The following is a 25,952-nucleotide window of genomic DNA, read 5'->3' as shown; positions in this document are numbered from 1 at the left end:
TACAAGCTCCTCTTTAGTGGTGGTTTCCAGGTGGCAGGGTTTTTATGTTTTAGAGCAGTGACCGTGGTCTGAGGCTTAGCAGCATAAAATGAAAAATGACATTTGAAAATTGTGGAAGCAAAGATTTTCAAGGTAGGGCTGTAAGGATTAATAGGGTCAAAATTCTACATTGATGTTTTTTGCTTTTTTTTTTTTTTTTTTTTTTTAACCTTCTTGAGGCAAATTTGTTTGATGCTAGCTGGGATAGAAAGAGCAGCATGAACAGGTACGTTCCTGCTTCAGTTTCCAGGGCTCGGCTGCACCCAGGCGCAGGACATGGCCCAGGTGAGGAGAAGCGCTCTCTGGAGCCCCCTGAGACTGCTGCACACCTGCTGAGCCTGTCATCATAACACAGTGACGTGACGCTTCGTTTCATTCAACCTGAGTGTGAAGGGGTTTCAGACATGCATGGCTTGCTTGTTCGTTTTTAGCAAGTTTCTTTCTTTCTTTTTTTTTTTTTTTTTCCCTCCCTCAGGTTTATTTGTACAAATAGCACAGGAGGACCCCAGCCCCATGCAGATGGCAGCCCCGGGTGGGGGGGTGTCGCACCAGTCCTTCTGTCCTCACGTTGGCAGAGATATCTACTCTGAAGCCTTTGTAGGGGCCTGGGCACCTTTGGGAGACTGAGCTGGAACTGAAGCTGGAGTTGCAGCCTGGGCCTTGTTTTGATCTTTGGCCTTGGCCTTGGCCTTTGGCCAGCAGAGCCTGAGCCCCTTGGCCATGTGTGCACAAGCACGCTTCCCAGGCTTGGGGTGGGCAGTGTAGGCAAGTCGATCGAGCTTTTGGCTGACACCCCCCTTTGGGATCTTGGACTTAACCTCCTCGGGCTTTACGAGGGCCGTGATGGCCTCGGCACGTGCACTCATGGGTTTGGCATTGCTGGCCTGCAACTTCTTTAGGCCCTTCTTGGCAAAGCGCGTGTTCCTCAGGAACTTGGGGTCCACCCCCTTAAGAGATTCGTATCTTTGCGATCGGGGTTTCTTGATACCATTTCTGTGCCATTTTCGGGACTGGTTGTGTGTGGTGTGGTTCTTGGACTTGGCCATGTCTGCACCTAAGCTGCCCGTTTTTAGCAAATTTGTTAAGGGCCAGGGTGCCCGAAGAGGCATGTTTCTGCTCTCACCTCCCTTCCTGTAACAGCCACCCCTGCTTTCACCTGGCTCTTCCCCACCCCGACCCCACCTTAACACAGACTCACTCCTACATGCTTTCGTTCCTCATGGATCTCTGAGCGCATTTCTCATCTCCATGAGCTGCTCTGCGCTTTGATCCCTGTTCCATCCTCTTCATTTGTACCCACCATCCCAATTCAGTTTATCTTTCTTTTTACTTCTCCCCAGAATAGGAGCAGTGCTCTGAGCTGAGGGAATGAATACACAAAGTAAGCGTAGATTGCTATAGAGGTCAAACCAGATAATTTCCCACTGTGAATCTCCTTTCCACTTTGCATTGTTACCTTTTAAAGAAAAAATGAATGTCAATACACTTACTCATCTCCCCACCCCACCCCCCCACCAGCATCGAATAGCATCAGTCTTCTTTACAAAAGACACTGTTTTGTGCCCAGTAGAATCTTGCGGAAGAAAAAAACTTGTTGATTACAAGATACGGTGACTGTGTAAGCTTTCTGTTAGGTACACTCACTTTTTTGTAGAAAGTTCGCTTTTGGAGGGTTTATGTGCCTCTGCAGAAGAGAAGTTGACAGAAGATGGATCCTCGAAGATGACAGTTAAAGGAGTGGCCCACTGGAAGGGGTGGGAAAGGGAGCAGGTAACGGGTTATTTGCATTGTGTTTGGTAAGTCAAGACCAGGTCTACCTATAGAGCATCCTGAAGGAGACACAAACAAATAATTTCTGGGCTCTCCCCAGCTAAAAGGAGACTGAAGTCTTAGTGCAGGAAGGAGTTCAAGGCCTAAAACCCAGACCTTAGAGTGGGTAACGTGATTTGCTCTGTAGGGAACAGTCGCCTCAAGTCAGCAGTTTCTGGAAACTGACGTAGTCAGGGTGAAAAAGACAGTAACCCTGCAATCCTTTCCTTTCTGCTCTGGCAAATAGTTCACTGTTTCTGTGCTGCCAAGACCCCGAGATTTCAGGCACACCTCCGTCAGATCCAGTGGGAATGGTGGAGAGTCCCACTGACCCACTGGCTTGCTCAGGCGAAAGGTCTCTTTGCACCTAGTATGTGCTGCTTCAGTTGCAAACCAAATAAGAGAAACACTGGACCATGTCCAGGTCATGCACTGTACTTGAAAATTATTGAATTCTGGAATTTTACCTAACTCAGGCCTTCAGACACAAGCAGCATCTCAGAAGGGCAGCTCTCTGCTTGAAAGAAGACCGTGGAAGAAGATGCGCTGAGGTTCTGTGGCCGTTGTGCACCCTGTATGAGCTATCCTCCCCAGTTTACCTTTGGCTTGTTTATACAGAATTATGTAGGCCTTTCATACTTCGCTATAGGTTAAAAATGCCTGATTTAAATCATTAAAAGTTCTAGAAATTGCTGCAGTTCTTTTTTGAGGAAGCAGAATATAACATTACCTTTAAGGATATTCAAGGTGTCTTAGTCTACGTTTAAATAGGTTACAAATAGATGGAGGGTGAGGGTCCACGAGGACCACCTCTGCATCAGCTCTGTGTCCTCAGACTCTCCGTACAGAGCCTACCTTGCTTTGGTTGATTTTAATTTACTTGAACTGGTTGATTTAATTTAATTTGCTCTGAAACCTTCATGAATGAATCCTCATACCCTCTCCTCAAAGTAAATATTCAGAACAGCTACCATCTTTTACAAACAAATTGAGCAGAATGTGTTGCTAAAATAGGTTTGTTTAAGCTTCCCAGGTTGTGGAAGTTAGTGTGTTCATATTTACTGTGCTGCCCACCATTAAGCTATCACGGAGCACGCGTTTTCCCCCACTCACCCAGACAGTATTCCTCAAGAGCTATTTTTTGTTGCCATCAGAGCACACTTTAGTCTCTGGGGGGAAAATAAGTTGACGATTCATATCAAACAGAAATGATCTTTTGTTGTATGTGACTGAAGCTCTTGTGAGAAAAGGTACAGACAGTCAGAAGGAAAGACGGAGAGGGATTGCCTGCAGCCTCCCTGCGTGCATGTGTGTGAGTGGGTGCTCCCACCAGCATTCTGGGGGCTTTGTTCACAAATATGAGCACTGATTTCAGGAGATCTGCAGCGGAACGTCAAGTCATTAATATTTTTTATAAGGAGAGAAATGATATAATTTTATCACAGATGATTTTTCAGATGTGCTTTTCCATTTTAAAAATTCATTGGCAGTGCTCGTACAAGAGAATTACTTGAGCTGAAAATGACTCTGTCCAGTTTCTTCCTATTTTGTTAATGATATTGCAGCCACTGAATTCTTTGTAAAAGTTTCTGTATAACCCAGATAAAGTCAGACCTCCTGGAAGCCAGCTTCAGCCCAGAGACATATGAAGAGAAGCACCTAATATCACTGAAAAGCAATTTAAATTTATACTGAATAATCTCATTCATAAACCACAGCACAACATTCTGAAGTCTACTCCTCCAAGAATCCATAGCTCTCTGCCACTCTGTTGACTTTTTGTCTCACTCTTCCTTTAACTACCTCAGAAATCTCTCATCTCTCATCTCTCATCTTCTGTAAGACTTTCCCTCCTGCCCAGCCTACTCAGGGCTCTCTGCTCCTCGCTGTCTGTTATCTGCCTCTCATTAGCTTTGCTCTTTCCGGTGTCAATCCAGGCTGCCACCATTCTCCCACTAACCTCCTCACCCCTCACCCCTTCCCCAGTCTGCATCACAAAAGCGCAGTAGCCCATCTGGCCAGACACAGCTCCTCCTCTGCCAGGTGGCTTGGGGGTGGGGGTCCTGGGATGCTCAAAGGCTAATGCTTCTCTCTGTGATGGTTATTATCTGAGAAGTTTTCATGCACCGAAATTCACTTAAGACAATCCAATTAAAGGAATTAAGTCAGATGTACATAAAGATCAATAAGATATACCTCTTCTTTAAGACATGCATCAATGCATGTAGGTCTGTGCATTCTCTCTCTCGCTCTGTTTCTCCCTCCCTCTCTCACCTTTGGCCAAATTGTTAAGTGTTTGGACAGCAACCACACAAATAAGAAGGAGTTTTTGGAATGATCATAAAATTTCCTAATCCTAACAGCCATCCTGCAAATCCATGACCATCAGTCTCCATATGGCAGTGAAGAAGTAACTACAGATGAGTCAGCAGAAATTTATTGCCAGTCCCTGGGAAAACAACTCGTGTTTTAGGCCCTCCTGATGATGGTTGGAGTTTCATTGATTTCATGTACAAAGGAGGGCGTGTAAGATACTATCTTTTCATATTTGCTGTTATTGCAATATAGTTTGCCCTGGAAAAGAACATCACTGTTTGTGGAAATGATACATTTTGTGAAGTGCTGGAGTCCTGTAGGATTTGTAATGGATGTCAGTATACAAAGAGAATTTTCCATTTTATCATAAATATACTTCACTCCCCATTTGTGGGAAACACTAATAAGAGCATGGGCTCTGAATCAGACCACTGGGTTCAAGGCCTGGCCCAGTTTCACCGCTCTGTAGATGTACAGCTAGATAACTGTGCCTCAGTTTCCGTTTCTTTGTGATGGAGACATTAATGGTTCTACTTCATAAAGCCGTTGTCAGCGTTAAATGGGTTGTATTTGAAGCTTTCAGAACTAGATCCAGAGCCTTGAAAGGGCTCTGTAAATGACAGCTCTCATTTCTCCTCTTCTCCTCTTCCTCCTTCTCTTCTTTCTCCTCTTCTTCCTCCTCCTCCTCTTCCTCCTTCTCTTTCTCCTCTTCCTCTCCTTCCTGCTCCTGTTCACTTTAGTGAAGGAAGAGATCTTTGATTTTATTGCCTGGCCTTAAGGTTAAGAATATATAGCAAAGTTCTAGTAGCATATCAGCAGGCCTTAAAATGAAGTTACTTTTAAGATAAGTTGTAAAGACATTGCATGAATTACCATATATTGGAGAAGAACTTGAGTTTTCTCCTTTTAGATAGAGTAGTGGTCAAATCATTGTAACGCCAGGTTTCACAGCATTGACTTTGGATGTCACATGAATTCCTAACTTAAGGAGCACAGGGCTGGTATTCTTCCACTGATAAAGGCCCCACAGACCTGACAAGAGAGGATATGGTAGTTTTTCTGGTGTTATCCACAAAGGCTAGATGTACTTCTAACTTTTACTCGTCTCTCTGTGATTTACAGAGGACTGTGATTTGGAAAGGCGTCCACATTCTTTCTGAATCCATTGATACTTTTTTCCTACATCATCTCCTGAAAAAATCATTTTCTGTGCTTTGTGGTTAAAAAAAGAATAAAAAACCTGACTTGGTAGTTAAGGGCCTGTCTCTAGTCTCAGACCAACCTGGATTTGAGCCCAGCACTGCCCTGTGACTAACCAACTAGGGACAAATCTCTCTGCAACTGTAAAAGAGAGTCGTGATACTGGCCTTGTAGGGTAGACGGGAGGATTAAGTCAAAGCAGGGGAGAGGGTAGCTGACTACGACAGCCTTTTATCCTGAGTGGTTATCAAGGAAAACAGGAATCCTGCTAGGAACAGCTGAGAGGATTTCGTTGACCTGAGACTTCCAGAGTCCCAGCGTGGGTGGAAAATGAGCACCTCTAGGAGAGTCTGGGAAGGGCCCTTGAGAAATTAGATGAATGTCTCTCAGAGCAACCATGCGTGTCTGTCCTTTCTGGCAGCGGCTCCGAATCCTTGGCCACTCATTCCGTCCCTTCATTGGGAATGATGATTGCACAGTGCAGGTATCAAGCTCCCTCCTCCCGTGGAGAGCCTTGGTTTGCAGTGCACTTTCCCCGAGGAGGCCAGGCTGGATTTGGATATGGTTGTATGTCTTCTGTCGGAGCTTGTCAGAAGATGAATGTTCCAGGGCCCTTAATGACTGGATAATAGTCCCTTGGTCACTGAATAATGAACCCCAGACGCATGAAGGAAATGTATTTTCTGGCCTCAGGAATGATTAAGTGATTCAGGAATGGGGCCTGCAGGTCCTGGACCTCTTAATTTTTAAAGGTGCTGTCGTGACAGAAGCTTTATCATTTTGATCCTTCTTATGGAACCTCTGAACCCTATGGTCACCCTTTTCTCTTTGCAGCTAAGGGCACCTATCATCTTGTCCTCTCAAAAACATGGACAAGACCCTAAGAATGCTAAGAGGCTATGTCATGCTGTGCGTACACATCTCAACTCATTCCACTCACCCAGAGGTCTGTACCTCCACCGCACACAGTTGGGAAGTCACAAAGCCAGGTGCAGAAGAGAAAGGCCTTCTGAAGCCAGTGTGCTGTTCATTGTAATTCGCTGGTGTGCCGTTTCGGTGCCACTTGAGGGAGAAGGAACTGGGATCATGATTCAGCGCCATTCTCTTTTTTCCCTAGGATAAGTCACTACTGATCCTCGTTCTGAGTCCAGTGGTGCCTCCCCATCTCCAGGCGAAGGCAGGAAACCAGGTCCTGGGGTATGTTGCATCTTAAGCCTCATACCCCCAGCTCATACTCAAGGATAAGGATTCCCTTACCCTCTTGAGACTCACTGTGGTTTCTCTGGCTCCTTCCTAGTGTTCCCCATGTGTTCTTCCTCACCTGCCTCAACAGACTGGTCCATCTCAGGATGTATTAATAAATTCCACCTTTGCCTTTTTTCAGAGAGAGGCAGAAAGCTCTGGATTCAGCTGGTTAGGATCTCTACAGAGGAGATGCTTGAGGACAGGCCAAAGGAAAGAGGCTTAGCCCGTAACGGCAGCTTCAGTGCCTGGACACTGACCGGGGAGGCCGTATCACCTTCAGAATGGAGGCTGACTCCTTCGTACTGAGATCTGTCACATCCTCCAAGACGCTGCATAGCCTTGGTCAGGGGTCTCTCCTTTCTTTTCTTATAACCACTACCCCCCACATTTGCTTTTCATGCCCATAAAAACTGTACACACTACTCTTATTCTCTTACACCCTCTCCTATGGGTCATTAACTCTTCTACAAAAAGGACTGACTGCTTCCTTTCTTAGAGGTAACTCCAGGGCTGAGCGTTGTCTTTGGCATACAGTAGGTGCTTTATACGTGTGGTTGAAGTAAAGAAGAAACACAGAAAGGTTAGCAAGGCTTAGCGCCCAGCCCTTGACTCAAGGACAGAAAGCAGATAGTTTCTTCCATCTTTACGTCTGGACTAAAATCAAGAGGTATTTTTGCTCAGACCTTTTTGGACCGGAAGTGTGCCCATAAAATGGTGTGATTTATGAGAGTTCATAGCAGTCAATAAGAAAAATGCCACGCCTCTAATAAGAAAAAAAGGGCAAAGGATATGAAGAGACACTTCACAAATAAAGAAATACAAATAAATGATCAGTGCATGGGAAAAGTATCCAGTGTCACCAGTAAATTTTAAAACATTAAACAAAAATAAAAATTAGATACCATTTTCCTCTTCCAATTTATTACATATTTTACAAAATGATAATACCCTCTATTAGGAGGCTGCACTGAGATGAGTCTTATACTACTGTATTAGTCCATTTGTGCGGCTATGACAAAATACCACAGAAGGGATAATTTGCAAACAATGGAAAATCATTTTTCGTAGTTCTAGAGGCTGGGATGCCCAAGACCAAGGTGCAGTGTTTTATATCTGATGAGAGCCCACCTGTGCCTTCATATGGCAGGAGGCAGAAGGCAAGCAGGCTAAATGCACTTCTGCAAGGCCTTTTACAAGGGGCTCCAAGCCCATTCATGATGGGGGAGCCCTCATGACTTAATCACCTGCCAGAGGTGGTTAATCACCCCACCTCTCAGTACCACCGTCATGGGAATTAAATTCAACGTGAATTTTGGAGGGAACATCAACATTCAAACCATAGCAACCATCAAGGCAATGATAAGCACCACTACAAGGCCTTTTGTCTCTGGTTTTCTGTTTCCCTCTGGTCTAAATGTAAATAAGCATTAGATTTCACTAGTGAATAAGATAGAAAAGGCATATGAGAATTGCTGTCTTAGTAACATTAACATTTTTGGATTATGAGGTATCATCAGGGATAGGTACAGATACGTGCAGTGTTTATACTTCCCCTAGTAGAGATGCAGTGGTCAGACCCCCCTCATGTTTCGTCTTTACAAACTTAAAGTTTAATGACATACTTTTCCTGCTTGTTACTTTCAACAACTCATATTTTTAGATTATTAGACATTAACATGGCCAGGCATGATGGCTTACACCTGTAATTCCAGCACTTTGGGAGGCTGAGGTGGGAGGATTGCTCGAGTCCAGCAGTCTGAGACCAGCCTGGCCAACATGTCGAAACCCTGCATCTACAAAATACAAAAATTAGGCAGGCATGATGGTACACACCTGTGGTTCCAGCTACTCAGGATGCTGAGGTGGGAGGATCACTTGAGCCCGGGAGATGGAAGTTGCAGTGAGCCATGATCATAGCACTGCACTCCAGCCTGGGTAACAGGGTAAGACACTATCTCAGGGGGAAAAAAAAAAAAAAGAGATGTATCACACAATCTTATTTTGAAATGTTTGCCTTTATTAGGTTAATTTGAAGCAAACTCTGGAAGGAACTGAGAATATTTTATACTAAGTGTACCAAAACTTCTTGTTAGGGAATTTATAACTACCCTGAAAGTTGCTTAATAATGACTGTTACACTGGAACTGACTAAATCACTTTCTACTAGTGAGGACAGTAGTTACCGTTAAGGGACTGCCTGACTCAGGGAATTGATAGTGGTATATGAGGTCCTTCAGCTGAGTCACTGTGTTTAAGTTTACCAAATTTAGAGTCAGTCAGATTATCTGTGGTCAGTCAAGTAGAAGATGGATTCTCAGAGCATTAGTCTTCCCCTTAAGACAGCTGGTTTTCCTTGGGCCCTCCCTGCTGTCCGCCATCCCCTCTCCTCCACATCCCCGCATTGCTTACGACAGAGCCCAGCACCTAGGTACTCAGACTGTACTGAGTATACCCCTTCCAGACGAGGACACTGTAGAAGTAAACCGTAGTTAGCCATGCTGAAGTGATTGACGTCTTCACTCTTCTCTGCTCTTTTAATTCCTGTTTGCAGCAAACCTGTGTTCAACCCAACAAAGATGTATTCGGTTCTGACCTATTGCTAGCTACGCAATTAAGAAACACAAAACTGTATTTTGGAAATTAGTTTGATAGGCGAGATGAGACAGTTTTAAAAGCATAGCACAATGGCATAGTAGTTAATGTGGACTTCCAGAGTCACATCGCCTGGGTTCTCAACCTGGCACCACCGTTTACCATCTGTGTGAAGGGAAGGAGGGAGGAGAAATAATAGCTTTAAAAAATTTGCAAATTTGGTTAAAGGTGGCAATCCACGGATCCCAAAAGCTCAGCAAACCCCAAAAAGAATAATGGCTGGGTAAGGCTGGCTTGCCCAATGGTGACTTTCCTGCCTTAAGAAGTAACTGTGGACCCCGCACCCCACTCCCATTCCGCAGTCCGCACCTGTGCAGCCTCAGTTGTTCCCCTTTGTATTCCGTCTCTTAGAATTACACCAATCAGAGATTTCTGATTTAATAAGAATCATCTTTTGGTTGGCATGAAAGAAAGTCTGAGACGATACAAGTTTGAAAAATGGCCTCTGGACATGTCTTAGTGGAAGGTTACAAAAGAGGTCGGGGAAGGGACTGAGGAAGGGTCAGGAAAGCCGCAGAAGGCCTTGGAGGCTTATTGGGCTTTCCAGGGAGATTTAAGATGGGTTTAGAAGATGAGATTATTTGACATCAAAGTTCACACTTTGCCTGATTGAAATACTGGCACAGTTCAAGCCTTACATCCAAGAAAAAAGAAAGAAATGTTTCCTTTCTCCTTCTCTGCCTGCCTGGATGGATCACATAATTTCCTTCTCTCAGGACCTAGTACCAAGGTGTTGGTACTCTTAAAGACACGGCTTGGCTGCATTAAATTACATGGATTTCATAGAATATCCTGGAAATAAAAACATCTTTTCTTTTACATGCTCTATGCAGAAAGGCACTTTGAAGTGCAAACCATTCAAATACTGGGAGCCTTTTTGTTTTTTGTTTGACTTTCAAGTACATTTACTGTCGGAAAATGCCTTAACTTAACTTCCAAGCAGATCTTTGGCTTTTCTAGATACACAGTTCCAAATGATTGAGGATCACTCGTGGGACATGAAGGCCTTGGCCCTCTGTGCTATCCAAGCATTTTGTTATCAGTAGAGATAACCCTCCTAGAACTCATGGGCCAGACCTCATTCCTCCCAAGCTTTGCAGATAGAAGGTCTGCTACAAGGTTACCTTTATAATGAATAAAACTGACTTTTAAGGGAAACTAGATAAATGGTTGCTGGAGTGAGTTTGGCATATCTGGATTATTAAAAAGTTAAAAATGTTCATAGATGTACGTATTCAAGGGAGAAGCAGGAGAAGAGGCAGAAGCAGCCTGTACCCACTACTGTTTGAGGTCAGAAAGGATCTTAGGTTTTCTTTTTCTGTTCTGTTCTTTATTTATTTATTTTTTTTAAGGCAGGGTTTCACCATGTTGGTCAGGCTGGTCTTGAACTCCCGACCTCAGGTGATCTGCCCGCCTTGGCCTCCAAATGCTTGGATTACAGGTGTGAGCCACCACGCCCGGCCCAGGATCTTAGGTTTTCTAAAACGATGAAAATTTGAATCTACTCTGACACCTTCTCCCCTAGTCTTCTTTTGATCAATGTCACCAAACAGTCCCAGCCCTCTTGGATGTAGTCTGAGGAATAAAACGCTAAAAATATCACCCAGGCATTGCTTTTACCCCAGATCTATTTTGACTAGCACAGCCCGCAACTGTTTACATGCAGGGAACAGGGAGTCAGCCTACTGTTCCCGACGTGCATTTTAATAAGCCACCTGACGAGATCAACAGGAAGGAAAGAAAAATTGTGAACAGGTGCAAGGGAGCTGGGGGGAGCTGGAGGAAGATGGGCCCTGCTTCTCCCTGCTCTTCATCCAGTCGGCCCGTTGTTCTGCTGCCAGGGCCCTCTGGCTGGAACAGTGGCCGTCCCCAGTTCCCTCCAGTATGGGCTCTGATAAAGGAAGCCTAAAGTCTCAAGTTAATCCTCCATGCCTTCAACAAAAGGAAAACTGGATTTCGTAGTGATTGTTTTACTGTCGTAATGCAAAACACTTCATTCACTCAGAGGCCGGTTGGTGAGGTAGGGCGTTCCTGATGGCTTCCTTGCCTTGGGAATGTGTGGTGCATTTGCTGATGGGATGTCTGTTTCCAGATGGGCATCTTTATTCCCGGCACCAGCCTTTGAGAATGTCACAGACCATTTTTAAGGGTTTGCTTTGTACAAATTGTGGCCTATTGAAGGGTCTTGCCGGCTTTTCTTGTTTTATACCATGAGAGATTTTGTGCGGTATGTTGTGTAAGTAATAATGATAGGTCTGGCTTTGTAGTCATGGCTGTTTGTTTTCTCTTCTTTTGTATCCAGTCCTAATGTGTTCCTCTTAACACCACGTTGGCAAGCCAGCCAGGGTGGTTAATGACATGTTAAAGCCTATCTTCTGTCTAAATTAGTGGGGATTCTGTCTTGATTTTTTTTAAAATGCCTATGTTTAGAATAATGCTGCTTCGAAAGTCATGTAGCCAGTAGCTTTTCCATTTCATTGGAGAAACATATTGAAAAATAGTGATAGTTTGTCCACTACCTTCAATTCAGTTGTGTTCCCTGGAGGGGTAAGAAAATGAAGACTGAACGTCACCAGGCTGCTCGGAATACATCTGCTCTAGTCTGTGGCTTGGCAGATGGGAGATGACAATGGGCAAGGCCAGGGCATCTCCTCCCTAGGAGAAACCTTCACCATGCAGTGGGCAAAGGGCCATCTGGGTCTTTCAGAAGGTTCTGCTTAGGTCTGAAAATGTTACCCTCTTCCGCATCCTATGGAAAAAAAAAATCACAGAATTCACTTATGATACGTTAAGAAATATATATATGAGTATCTATCAATACCTATCAGTATTATGTGTAGTTAAATAATAAGAAATTCACAAATAGCAACTAAGTTCACAATTTAGTTCAGTTAAAGGTTATTAATAGTAGGCTGGGCAGGTGGCTTATGCTTGTAATCCCAACACTTTGGGAGGCTGAGACGGGTGGATCACCTGAGGTCAGGAGTTCAAGACCAGCCTGCCAATGTGGTGAAACCTTGTCTCTACTACAAATACAAAAAATTAGCGAGGTTTTGTGGTGGGCACCTGTAATCCTAGCTACTTGGGAAGCTGAGGCAGGAGAATCGCTTGAACCCGGGAAGCAGATGTTGCAGTGAGCCAAGATGATGCTGTTGTACTCCAACCTCCAGCCTGGGTGACAGAGTGAGATTCTGTCTAAAAAAAAAAAAAAAAAGAAAAAAAAAGAAAAGGTATTAATAGTAATTATCTCAGTCCACCAGGATTTATAAATACTAATGTCCCAAACTGAAGTTAGGGAGGCCCATTTTTACCTTTTTTTTTTTTTAACTTTTAGTCTTATCTCTGTGTAATTGTACTGGGGGCAAATTTGTCAGTGTCTTCTGTTTTTTAATTAACAATTGTTTTCCCAACTTCTCAGTAAATAATCCTTCATCCAATTTGTCAGTGTTAGTGTCTCTTCTAAATTCCAAGTTGGAATGTAAAATTCTTTTGTGTTGTAATTGTGGATCAGAATCTATTAATTAACTTGTTAATGCATTTAGGACCTGGTATTCCCAAAGGGCTCATTACTGAACCTCACACTAGTCTTTCTAATGTCTTTACAAAAAGATAGAATCAATAATGACTGAATTGTCAGGTGGAAAAAACAGTTGGCTTAGCAGTGAACATGAAGTCTTTATTCAGATACATGCAAATGTATTACATTCATAAGAATGATAATTTTGAGAAACATTTGAACAGCATAATTACTTGCAGAAATGTTACTATATTTTATATACTATGCTGTATAATGTCCTGAATATCTTTGGGAGTTGTGCGTTAAGGGGTAATGAGGAAACCTGAACCTATATTAGAAAGTGTTGTTATAGATACTAAGGAAAGAAATTATATAATCGTCTTTGTAGCCATTTAATCATAGTTAATAAGAAAATATATTGCAACTTCCTGAACTGAAATATAAACTCTCTTAGTGGTAGCTGTCTTTCAGGTGGTCCCTATAGTCAGACATTGCTCCATAACCTATGCCAGGCAGTCGTCAATTTGTTGGTTGATGATATTTTCTAATTTCACAATTTCTGTGATTTTTTTCCCACAAATTGGATTAAGAAGGATTCAGAGTCACACCTATTTTTGACTTTCATATGCTCCAGTCATTTCCTGTTGACAGGAATCTGATGGAAATGTCATCATGGTGATCATTATTCTGGTGAACTTAAGCTGCAAGTTTTCCTGAGTTTGTTGTTTGATGTGTATTGATATCAGGATCTGTGTGATATTGGGGCTGTTGCGGAGACTAGGGGTCCCATCCACGTCCCACTATACTCTCCAGCCTTGAGTGCAATACCTACCCATTTGATCTATTAGGTATAATAGCTCTTCATGCATTTGACTTTACAGAGAGAGTGAATTAAAGTGTGTGCGTGTGTGTGTGTATGAAATAAATATATAATATATACTTAATGTGAAATCATTGCAGATGGCTAAAATTTAATATAGGGATCACTGAAAGACAAAATCTCAATTCTTCAGTTGTTTCTCTTTATCAATATAACTCTTTAGTCTTACTCTGTTTTTTTCCAAAGAGAAATTAAAGAATGAATATATCAGTGAAAATTGCTAGCATTTTTTGGACTAATATTCTCTTGGGGAAGAATAAAAATATTCTCTTGAATCTTATCAGACAATCCTGTGATACGTCCTACTGTAACATACATTTCCAAAAGTCTTTAGAGATGGAATATCCTGTTTCCTCTGCAATATTTGCTCTCTGTGGAAGGACCAGGCAGTAGTGACACTTTGATTACCTGCATTCATGGTGCTGAGCTTTTTTCCAGCAGGCAGAGGAGAGAGCCTCATAAAAATATCCAAAGATGCCTGGTTAAGCTTCTTCCAAATGAACCACATATGAAGGCCACAGGCTAAAGGGTCTAGCAAAGTATGCTATTGGGATTTTCTGATTGACACTTTGCTACTATTGGGGAAAAAATTATAAAATATGTTTTCTTTTTTTTTGGTACTCAGACGAGTATAGGATCAAACCAGTGGAAGAGGTCAAATACATGAAAAGTGGGGCAGAAGAAGAGCAGAAAATAGCAGCCAGGAACCAAGAAAACTTGGTAAGAATTGAATTTCTCACTTAACAATGAATTTTGGTGACACCATTGTAATAAAATCCGCACTGCATGTTTTAACTGCAACTTACACACTGGCACAAGATTTCTCGAAAATGCTGCAGCTATTTATAGCTTGCCTGGAAGCTGCACCATGACTGCTGTATCCTGTTTGTCTCCGAATAAGCCCTTCTTTAATCTTGATAGGGAATGCTCCAGGGAAAATATAGCAAAACTACTAGTGTTTTAAAATAGCTAAATTTAAGGGAAAAATCATGAAGTAGGATTGAGATTTGTGAGGGGAGGATTGTATGAGTTTTGTTTTTCTCTACCTTTTTTACTCCTATCCAAATCAGGATGAATGGTTGTTTCATTCTTCTTGAGATGTAATGTGGACAAAGTTGCTTTTCAAAGAAATAAAAGGTCATTTTTAAAGGAAAAGCAATTCACTTCAAGGTAAGTCTTTCTCCAGAGAGTCAGTACTTCATATTCACAATATTAAAGGTATTACGAGTTTTGAGTTTATGTGAGAATTGCGAGGATCTGAAATAGGAAGTCAGGAATCTCTTTTTTGAGTAGGAACCAGTATACACATTCCATCTTAACATCCCATATCCATAAAAACATTAGCTAATTAGAATATAGATGATTTCTTAAAAGCAGTTGCAAATTGTTAAGAATATGTATTTACTCAGTTGTATTAGAGCAAAATTGTTTTTATTGTTTATATTTTATTTTGCATTACCTATATTTGTTTTTTTCATTATTGAGTTCAAATGTATTGTTTAAGAAGCTTGCAGTGTCATACAATACTTTCACTTGACTTAAACTCGTTTTTTAATGATGTGCTTTGTTTTTCTTTTAATGACTTCTGCTGCAGGAGAGGAATTGGCAGAATAATAAGCAGTGCACATGAGTATTTAGGGCTGTCATTTTCCATTACACATTTGTGAATATTGGAGGCTGTTTCTTTTCCCTAATTCTCTTCTGAACATATGATCTATGACTTTGAAATACTGAAGTATCCACAAGCGAATGTTTTTAGATCATTTTAAAGGAATGAACATTTAGGTAATGAAGTTTTGCTTCATAAATGGGATTTGGATTTTAAAGTATTACTTAAGACACAGATTCATTATGTCTACAGTAATAATGTATTTTATCATTAATACTTAATTCCAGGAAAGTAGCTATGACTAAATACTAAAAGTTAATATTACCAGATGGTCTACATGGGGTTTATTTTGCTTTGAATGGATAAATCAAAGACCTGAGCATTGAAACATCAGTCATCATGTTTCTACTTTATTTTACTAAATAATGGAGTTTTTCCTTCCTTGATAGAGTTCCAGGTTGAGTTATAAATCTCATTTTAGTAATAATATTTACTATAGAGGCTAGAGAGCTACTTGTGAGTAGTCTGGCAGTGGTTTCTCCTTGATTCTACCAACGTGTGTCTCTGCTTCACATGCTTGTATCTCTGGAACCAAAGAAGCAGCACCTTTATAGTTGATGAGTTTTCTCAGCCTGCTTTCTTCATATTTAGGACCAGTATAACCCTTTTCCTTCTCTCTCAGTTTTGCAATCTGTCAACGACTTGGTGCTTGGTGTATTCTTTTTCAGCATTGTGGTCAGAATCAGACTGAATAGGGATTTGAAAAGAGAGAAATGTCTGGTCATTCTTTATTTGTGGATTATCTGTGACAAACCTCACCCCTTTGCTCTGCCAGCCAGCCAGTGTCCAGGCTCCCAATAGAATTTTTCAAGTGTGTAAAGATTTGCATGGGGAATGGAAAGTAAATGGCTGTCTTTGATCCAAAATTCCTAGACTGTTTTCCAAAATTAAGTGACTGTTAAGTTACCTGATAGTTTGTTGTCTTTGTTACCTACTCCATCCTTTGGGGGACATGATCAAGTATTGACTATACACATGATTTGAGAAAATACTAATAGCCTCCTAAACTTGAAGCTTAACACTGGAAAGTGGATGAAATAGATTTAACAATTCTTTTTTTTTTTTTTTAAATAAAAAACACTCAAGTGTCAAGAAGTTCTTACATTTCAAAGAATGATATTAAGATGTAGGTCAAAGTGTTTTTTAAAAGTTTCTTTAAACTCATACTGTTGCATGCTCAGCAAACACAACCAAGGCAGTATGGCAGGATGGTGAGGACAGGGGTTCCAGTCTCAGCTCTGCCACTTGCTTACTGTAGGATCAAGATTTTTATTTCTCTAAACCTCCCACCCACCACATGAGAAAAAAAAACAATGTCCTCATAGTCCTGTTGTGAGTGTTGCATGAGATGACAGTTGTAAGACTTCAAGTTCAGTGCTTGGCACATGATAAGCATCTGTAAGAGTTAGGCATCATCACACAAAACAAAAGGAAAGAATCAAGAGTGTTAAAATCAGGTTACTTTCAGTTTTCCTTTATGTTAATTGGTGAGAGGTTTCTAAACGAATACTTTAGGTTGATGCCAATGTTAGATGTACCTTTAAAAACTTTACCATGGAACCATAAAATTATGTAAAAAGTATGTTTTGAGTACCTGTTATGTACAGAACACTTACTAGGTTTTGAGAGACACAGGGTACTTAAAGTCAGTCTTCAAGGAGCTTACAGTATAGTTTCATTCAGTTCGACAAATGTTTGATTGCCTCTCGCAAAGCACTTGCACTAGACTCTGCAGAGAAACAGATAAAGAAAGAAACCACTGATCCTCAGGGTGCTTGTATTGCAGTGGGCAAGATAGGTACCAAATGACTAAGTAAAACACGCTGAGATTGAACTTTAAGAAGGAAATACAAAGAGCTGCAGATATTCAAAGGAGGTAGAGAACTTGTCTGTTGTATCAGGATCTACTTCATGAAAAAGCTGACATCTATGATGAGCTTCAAAGTATGGAATTGGGGACATATGCCCAAGCAGAAGTAACAGGTGGAAAACATAAGATATATTTAGTAAAAAGCACATAGTCATTTTGGTTGGAGAATGGCAGAGAACAGAAGTAGGTATCAGTAGGGAAGCAGTAGGAGATTAGAAAGATGGAGTAATGTACAGAGCCTTGATATCCAGCTGAGTGCTCTAAAATTGATGCAGTGGATTAAAGGGAGGCTTTGAGTGTTCATAAACCAGGGATTGGCAGGATGGAATTACAGTGTGGGAAAGTTCATGTGGTAACAGCTGGTGTAATATGGATTGGTTTGGGGAGCCAAAATGGGAGACTAGTCACAATAATTTTTTCAAGAGGCAGTAAATCTGAACCAAGGTGTTGACAGGGAGAATAGAAAAGATTTGGGTAAGGCTGCAGAAGTGGAAGCAACAAGATTTGACAGCTCATTAGATAATAAGACCAGTGAATCAGGAGATAATGGTAATATCAAGATTGAGACGCCCTGGAAAGATGGTGGGTTGGTCATGGTGAGAATAAGTGGTGACCACAATGATATGGTGAAATCAGTAGGAAGACTGTGTTTGAGAAAAATATAAGGTACCCATCCATCCATCTATCCATCCATCCATCCATCCACCCATCCATCCATCCATTAATTATTTATTCTTGTTAATCCTTAAAAAGTTCAAAATATAGTGCACAAAAGAAGAAGTTAAGACATGGATCATACAGCAACGTAGTAAGTGCAGTAATAGAACTTCACCTGTGTCTCCTAGATTCTTAGGCAGTCACATTATCTGGGAGACACAAAAAGCACATCAGAATAACCCCCACCTTGGGAGCTTATTTTCTGATAGCAGATAGAAGGCATGTGACCTAAATGAACACAATTCAAAGTATGATGTGAAAACAGAGATTGGTTTTGAGCAAACAGAGCTTTAGGAACTTGTAGAACATTGATGTGGAGAACTCTAGTCAAGAGATGGGAATGATGGTGTGTCAGCTCAGCAGCATTGCTTGGGACATGCCAGGTGTTCAGAATGTTTTTGTTGGCTTGAATGAACAGAAGAATGAATGAATAGACATAGTTGGGCCTATAAATATACATTTGGGTCAAGTTGATGGCTGAATGCTTGATATGTTGGTCCATTTTCATGCTGCTTTAAAGACATATCCAAGACTGGGTAATTTATAAAGAAAGAATTTAATTGAATCACAGTTCCACATGGCCAGGGAGGCATCAGGAAACTTACAATCATGGTAGAAGGGAAAACAAACACATCTTTCTTCACATAGTGGCAGGGGAGAGAACTGCATAGCCAAGGGGAGGAAATTCCTTTATAAAACCATCAGCTCTCATGAGAACTCACCCACTATCATGAGAACAGCATGGAGGAACTGCCCCCGTGATTTAATCACCTCCCATGAGCTCCTTTCCCCGACATGTGGGGATTACAATTCAAGATGAGATTTGGGTGGGGACACAGAGCCAGACCGTATCACTTGGGTATAAATGGGGCAGCCAAAAGGAATAAAAGAGATGATGGTCAAAGAAAGCCTCTTGAGACTCCAAGGCCCACTTCAAGGCCCTCCCTAGGTTGTCTGTGCCCACAGGAGGCTTTGGTTTCTGTCTTGCCGCTGCCCTCCTTGCTCACAGCAGGCCTCATCATTGGTGGTTCTTCATTTTTTAAGATTCTCCTTTATTCATTCTGATTACATCTGAGTTATTTATAGTACTCAATGCAACTGTTTAGGAATAACCATGCATAATTTGCTTAATATGTGTTCCTCTTTTGGACTTTAAGCTCATGAGGCTAAAAACTTATCTTTTTGGTGTCTAGCACCTAACAGTTCATAATACCTAGTAGTTGCCCAAAATTGCTGCAGACCTGCAGTCTCTTGAGCCCCTTGACATCAGGGCTGCATGATGGAGAAGATCATGCTGGTTTTCTGAGGCTATCGATGAATCATTTATATGTCAGTCATTTATGTACTCACAATATGAAGATGTTCATTATCCCAGTTTTCATCATTTGCTTAATGTCGTATTTTCCACTTTGCTTCTCTCAGACTTTAATTCCATCTTAAGGATGGTGATGTGAAGTAGTAGCATTTGCTTTAGAGTATACATAGGTAAATACCAATATGGGCCCTAGCTTTACCATGTCTAGCTTTATGCTTTTGGCCAAATATCAAAAACTTTCAGACTTCAAGTTACTCATCGGAAACCTGGGTAATCACAAACTTACTAATTATTGAAGCAGGGGTCCCCAACCCCCAGGCTCTGGACTGGTACTGGTCTGTGGCCTATTAGGAACCAGGCCACACAGCAGAAAGTGAGCAGCAGGCAGGTGAACGGGTAAACTTCATCTGTATTTGCATCGGTTCCCCATCGCTCACATTATCACCTGAGCTCTGCCTCCTGTCAGATCAGCAGCCGCATTAGATTCTCATAGGAGAACAAACCCTATTGTGAGCTGTGCATGTGAGAGATCTAGGTTGTGTGCTCCGTATGAGAATCTAAGCTAATGCCTGATGATCTGGGTGGAACAGTTTCATGCTGAAACCCCGCCACCTCCTGCCTTGCCTCTTCACCCTGGTCCATAAAAAAATCATCTTCCATGAAGCCGGTTCCTGGTGTCAAAAAGATTAGGGACTGCTGTATCAAAGTTTTAGAGAAAAATATGTGAGAATATGTTTAGAACCTAAGCAGAGGGAGGAAAAGCAAAAGCTGTGAAGAAAAAGCATTCTTTCATTACACTGAAATTATATACTTTTGCAAAGCAGAATAACTACAAAAAGTAGTTATTCTATAGATAGGCAAAATCCCGGGAGGAAATTTTTATGATAAATAAAAGGCAAAGGATTAATGTCTGGGATTTAGAAAGAACATGTAAATAATTGAGAAAAAGACAATCTGTTAGAAAAATAGATAAATGAACAGATGCTTTACAGTAGAGGATATTGCACGTTAAGCGTATAAAAATAGGTTCCATATCACTAGAACAGTGGATACTCTCTTAATCAACTCAGCAAATCTCTCTCTCTGAAAGACACTGGCTGCAGCCAAAGCGTGTTTGCCTGGATGGCTGGTAGGCTATTCACTAGAATACCTCTGTGCATTTGCTCCTACAATGAATTGTATGTTTTCCAAGAGCTGGTGTGCTGGTTCCCAAACTGGTTCATACTAGTTGAATGTCGTTGTAATTATGTAATTTAGTTAAATAATATGTAAGCCAATGAAACACAAGTATGTGAAGAGCTGTTTCAGTGAAAATTAAATTGAATGCTTTGGAAAGTCTTGATGAAGGCGAATTACTAAAAGCTTGGTGTTAAATTAAATTCATGCTCACATTATTTCACAAGGTCCTTACATTCCCACTTCACATAAGAAATCTAAACAGGGAATCCTAGATGAGCATTAAGGATATGGTTAATGCAGAAGGTGAATGTGTAGCCCTGGTCAGTGGTTCCCTCCTTAAAGGAGAAGCCTTATTCCTATACGAAAAAATGGGAGTGTGCTGGATGCAGTGGCTCATGCCTGTAATTCCAGCACTTTCCAAAGTGGGAGAATCACTTGAGGCAAGGACTTTGAGGCCAGCCTGGGCAACATAGAAAGACTCTCTCTCTATGAAAATGAAAGTAAAAATAGAATTAGCTGTGCCTGGTGGTGCATGCCAATAGTTGCAGCTACTCAGCAGGCTGAGGCAGGAGGATTGGAGGCTGAGGCAGGAGGATCGCTTGAGCCCAGGAGTTCAAGGCTGCAGTGAGCTCTGATCGTGCCAGTGCTCTCCAGCCTGAGCGACAGAGCCAGACCCTGTCTCTAAAAAGAGGAAATATACATTCATGTAATTTAAAATAAAATCCTATGTTTAATATGTATGTACACATTTATGTCCCCCGATTTAACTCACTGGATTGTTTAATTACCAGTTTGGATGGTGTTGCCTAATAGCACTTCTAGTGTAATCAGGGAAATGCAGATTATAACATGATCCCATTTTCACCCAATGGATTGGCAAAATTTTGAAGTTTGATAATATCAGATTTTGGCATGATTATAGAAAAATAGGTATTCAAATACTGATGGTAACCATTTTGGAGGCTAGTTTAGCAGCATCTGTTGAAGTTTAAATATGCACACCCATAACCTAGCACTTCCAGATCTTACTGTCCACCCAGGCAGCTACTCATGTGCATGAGGAAGCTTGCACAAGACTTGTTCGCTGCAGCATTGTTTATATTAGTGACAATCTGAAAATAACCTTCCTGCTTGTCAATACGAGAATGGTACAGCTATACTCTATACAAGGCAGCAATTAAGAAGAGTGAGTTAGAATTATATGAACTGCTGTGGAAAAATCACGCAAATGTGGAATGGATGTATATAGCATGATGCCATTTAAGGTTTTATTAAAATAAAACAGCAACACTTTTTTTTCTGTGGGTTTACCCATATATGTTTAGGTATTCATAGATTAAAAACTGGGTGGATATACCCAAAATTACTAACAGTGGATACCTGAGTTAATGGGGAACCTAAGAATGTGAAGGCTCAGTTTCCTGCTCTGCAAAATGGGGAGAATAGTGGAGCCACTTTGTTGGGAAGTTATGAAAATTAAATAAGATATACCTATAACCTCTTTGAAGACTTCCTGGCATAGAAAATGCCATTGTTGGCTATTTTCATATTACTTTTATTAGTGGAGTTGGGTCAGGTGGGAACAGATTAGAAAAATTGCATCTGGTGGTTAAAGAGGATTTTTATCCTTTATTGTTTTTAATTTTTTCAAGAAAATATGAGTATATTAACTGTGTGATTTAAAATTGATTTTTAAAAAAGGAGATAATAATAAAAGTCCAATATTGAGTACTTGGGAATCCGCAAGTAAAATTAGGATATTTTCTTCTTATCTTACATATCGTGAGTTTTCAGTCATTCTCTGAAGTGTAACAGATTAAAACTGTTAGAACACAGTTTGACTTGAGAATCACTGGGCTTTACTTTACGTAGATTACCAGTTTTGCGTATAAATGATTTAAAAGTACATTACCCTAGACTTGGCAGTATTCTGATTCCTTGGCCTCTCTAAAGTAAGCATTTTGACAGATAAAGGACATTCCCATTTTAATTTTTAAGCGTTCCTTCGTACTATGCAATAAAACATCATTTAAGGAAAATATTAAGGACATTAATTAAGGAAAATTATTTCTTTAACATTTGTAATTCTCAAGCCATATTCCCTTAAGAATATTAAGCCATTTTATGGTGGATTTTTGGGGTGTTTTTTCTTTGTATTTCCTAGCTTTACAAGTATTACAATAGTTTGGGGTTTTTGTTTGCTTTTGTTGTTTTTAAGACTGAGTCTAACTTGTTGCCCAAGGCTGGACTGCAGTGCTACAATCTTGGCTCACTACAGTTTCTATCTCCTGGGTTCAAGCAATTCTCGTGCCTCAGCCCCCCATGTAGCTGGGATTTCAGGCATGCACCACCACGCCTGGCTAATTTTTGCATTTTTAGTAGAGACGGGGGTTTCACTATGTTGGCCAGGCTGGTCTTGAACTCCTAGCCTCAAGTGATCCACCTGCCTTGGTTTCCCAAAGTACTGGGATTACAGGTATGAGTCACCACACCCAGCCTACACTGGTTTTTGATTCACTGTTTTCAGGTCTCTTTGAATAAATGAAAAGATTCTTTTCTCTTTGACGACATATAACATGGTTGGTTGAGCTTTTGATTTCACTCTTATCTATAGAGTTGAGGACTAATTTGAAACACACTTCCACAGCCATCAATTTCTGAGAACAATTCTACGACAAAATTAAAACAACAAAACAGAATGTCTTAATGTGCTTTAGGAGAAAAGGAGAGTGGAATCAAGTTTTAGGCATGACTGCATCCCCCTCCTGCCTACGGAGTTTATGAGAGCTTCCTTACTTATCTCCAATCCATTAAATGTCCAGTAAACATCCAGGACATCTTTACTGGATTAGTCTGTTTTCATGCTGCTGACAAAGACATACCTGAGACTGGACAATTTACATAAGACAGAGGTTTTATTGGACTTACAGCTCCACATGGCTGGGGAAGCCTCACAGTCACAGCAGAAGGCAGGGAGGAGCAAGTCCCGTCTTACATGGATGGCAGCAGGAAAAGACAGTATGAGGAAGACACAAAAGCAGAAACCCCTGATAAAACTATTAGATCTCGTGAGACTTATTCACTACCATGAGAACAGTATGGAGGAAACTGCCCCTACAATTCAGTTATCTCCCACAACACATGGGAGTTATGGGAGTACAATTCAAAGCGAGATTTGGGTGGGGACACAGAGACAAACTGTATCAACATCCAGTTGCAGAAATGAAGACTTGGAAATTAGGAGGCATCCCTGATCAGATGAACTGCTTCCGAAGCTCACATGAGCTCTCTTTGGAGCAGTGACATCCAGTCGGTGAAAACTGGGAAGTGACCCTGATCCACAAAATAAGCTGTGTTGAAGCAGTCCCCTGTAAGGGAGCTTGTGTTCTCCAAAGCATTTGATTGATTGACAGCCTGAAATGTAAACCAGAGGATATTCTGCAATTCCGTTCAATAACATTAGGTCAGTAGGAAAGCCAAGAGCTCAAGATCACAGTCATCATATTACTCTAGTAGAATATCGCTTGTGAGGAATAAAAGTCTCGTGAATGAATGTTATAAACTTAAAATCACTAACAAAATGTTTGTTATAGTAATATACATTCTTGTACAGATGTTCTCATATTTAGGAACCCTCTACAAGTCCATTTGAACTCTTTAATAAGCACTATGTTTACTTTTCCTATGACTGTAGAGCAGCTAATATAATAGCAAACTGACTTTTCTGTTTAAAGGTTGTTCTTGATGATTTTAGAAATGACTATTTACCTTTGTGTTCTCACTCTTAAATGCAAGGTCAAGTAATTATTTTTAGAGACCAAATAATACAAAAGACCACAACTTTGAATAGCCCCAATTTCCCAAGCCACTTGTACATTCCTATCACTTGAGAATAAAAGAAACCAACAAGAGTGAAACTGGTACACAGTAGACAAAAGTGTCAAGCTATATAAAGTACTACTACTCTTCTCACCTGCCCCCTTCTAGGGACAGATGAGATTTGAGCACAGGGTGGGGCTAGGATGGATTATAAGAGAGAGTTCTGGACTTGAGGGAGGTACTTCATAGTTTGGGGGACCTCTAGAGGACTGAGGTGTTCCCCAAACTAAAATGAAGATAGTGATTCAAGGTCCCTGATTTAGATAAAATATACCCTTTCTGAGACAGGTTAATAAACAGCATTTTAAAGCATCAGATTCACCCCAAAGATGTCATGGTTCTAACTCAGTAGTCTCTTTACTTATTCTCTTGTGCCTGATGTGATGGTGACATCAGCCTGAACTTCTGACAGATAACTAGAGGAATAGCGTCAGGGTCTCAGACACCATCTACCTGAACATTTTGGCTTCCTAAGGGAATAACTTTGCTCACAGGAGCCAGGAAAAGGTTTTGACAGCATCATTCTCTTCTGTTCGTTGTGGGGTAGAAGGTATGAGAGAAGAATGGTACCACTTCATCGATCTTGGAAGACTTCCTATATCCTAGCATGTTTGTGTTACTTGAGCCAAGCACATTCAAGGTCTTAGAGATTATTCTGGCCCTGTGGTAATTTGATTTAGAGTAGAGCTGGAGTAGAGTTTAATTCTCTAAGGATAAGAGATTTGTTAAATCAGTCTTCCAAGTTTTAAGTATTGAACAGAAGCAAAGTTTCTGATTCAGGAACAGAATATTGGGAGAATAAAATAATGTACACAAAACTGCTTTGTAAACATAAAGCTCAACAAATTATAATGATTATTGTTATTGCTGCTTAAAAGGACATCTGGCTTCATTTCTGTTCATTGCTGTTTTATAGTGGAAACAAAGTTAAGGCACAACATACTTGTGGGTGTAGGTAAGAGTTAATACCTACTTCCCTTGAAGAAAGAGTTGTATCTTCATATCACACTTCAGTCTCCTGTGAAGAAAGGATGATATTAAAGTGTATCTCAGCATACACAGAAATTAGTGACTCAGGTGGTTTTTGAAGCAACTACATGACTGCAGTCCTGTTTTAAATGTTTTTTTTTTTTTTTTTTTTGCTTTTACATGCTCAACGCTGAGCTGACCATATTCAGGTGAACACAGTGTTAGTGTTCCAGTACAATATATCTCTTGAATCAATTTATATTTCGGTGTACTCTGTTCTCACTCTAATTTAGGCATAGCACAGGCATGGAAGGTGTGTAAGGATTGACAACACACAGCTGCAACTCTCAGGAAACTCAAGAGGAGACAGATAAACTCACTGAGTCTCCAATGGAGGCCCTTGAATGAAACGAGAGCCTCGAATGAGACCAGGTTTTCACTGGCAGATGAAATTGGGAAAGGGATTTCAAGCAGGAGGAATAGTGTGAGCCTGGCTGAGAGACATGGCATGAATAATGAAGCGGTTTGGGAGGCTGATGGAATGCTTTAGGAAGTGTTTATTTGGCTAGTTGGAGATATATATATATATATATATTGTCAGCACATTAATTTCTGGTTTACCAATAGTCACATTGTATAGCCAGTTTGCAGTATTTGTAATTATAGAATAGATAGAACAGACCTCTGTTGGTCTAA

At 40.9% G+C, this 25,952-nt stretch overlaps 1 protein-coding gene across 1 annotated transcript in view; it reads left to right on the top strand.

The window, feature by feature from the left end:
- C19H1orf21 (chromosome 19 C1orf21 homolog) overlaps positions 1 to 25,952 on the top strand; it is a 335,853-nt gene that overhangs the window by 205,746 nt on the left and 104,155 nt on the right. The window contains exon 4 of the mRNA XM_074389972.1: positions 14,284 to 14,378. Coding sequence (XP_074246073.1) covers positions 14,284 to 14,378 — 95 coding nt within the window. The remainder of the gene's footprint in view (positions 1 to 14,283; positions 14,379 to 25,952) is intronic.

The sequence above is a fragment of the Saimiri boliviensis genome, chromosome 19 (assembly GCF_048565385.1).
Source record: "Saimiri boliviensis isolate mSaiBol1 chromosome 19, mSaiBol1.pri, whole genome shotgun sequence".
Taxonomy (NCBI): Eukaryota; Metazoa; Chordata; class Mammalia; order Primates; family Cebidae; genus Saimiri; species Saimiri boliviensis.
Note: the sequence above shows the minus strand (reverse complement) of the source record. Positions and strands in the feature narration are given on the sequence as shown.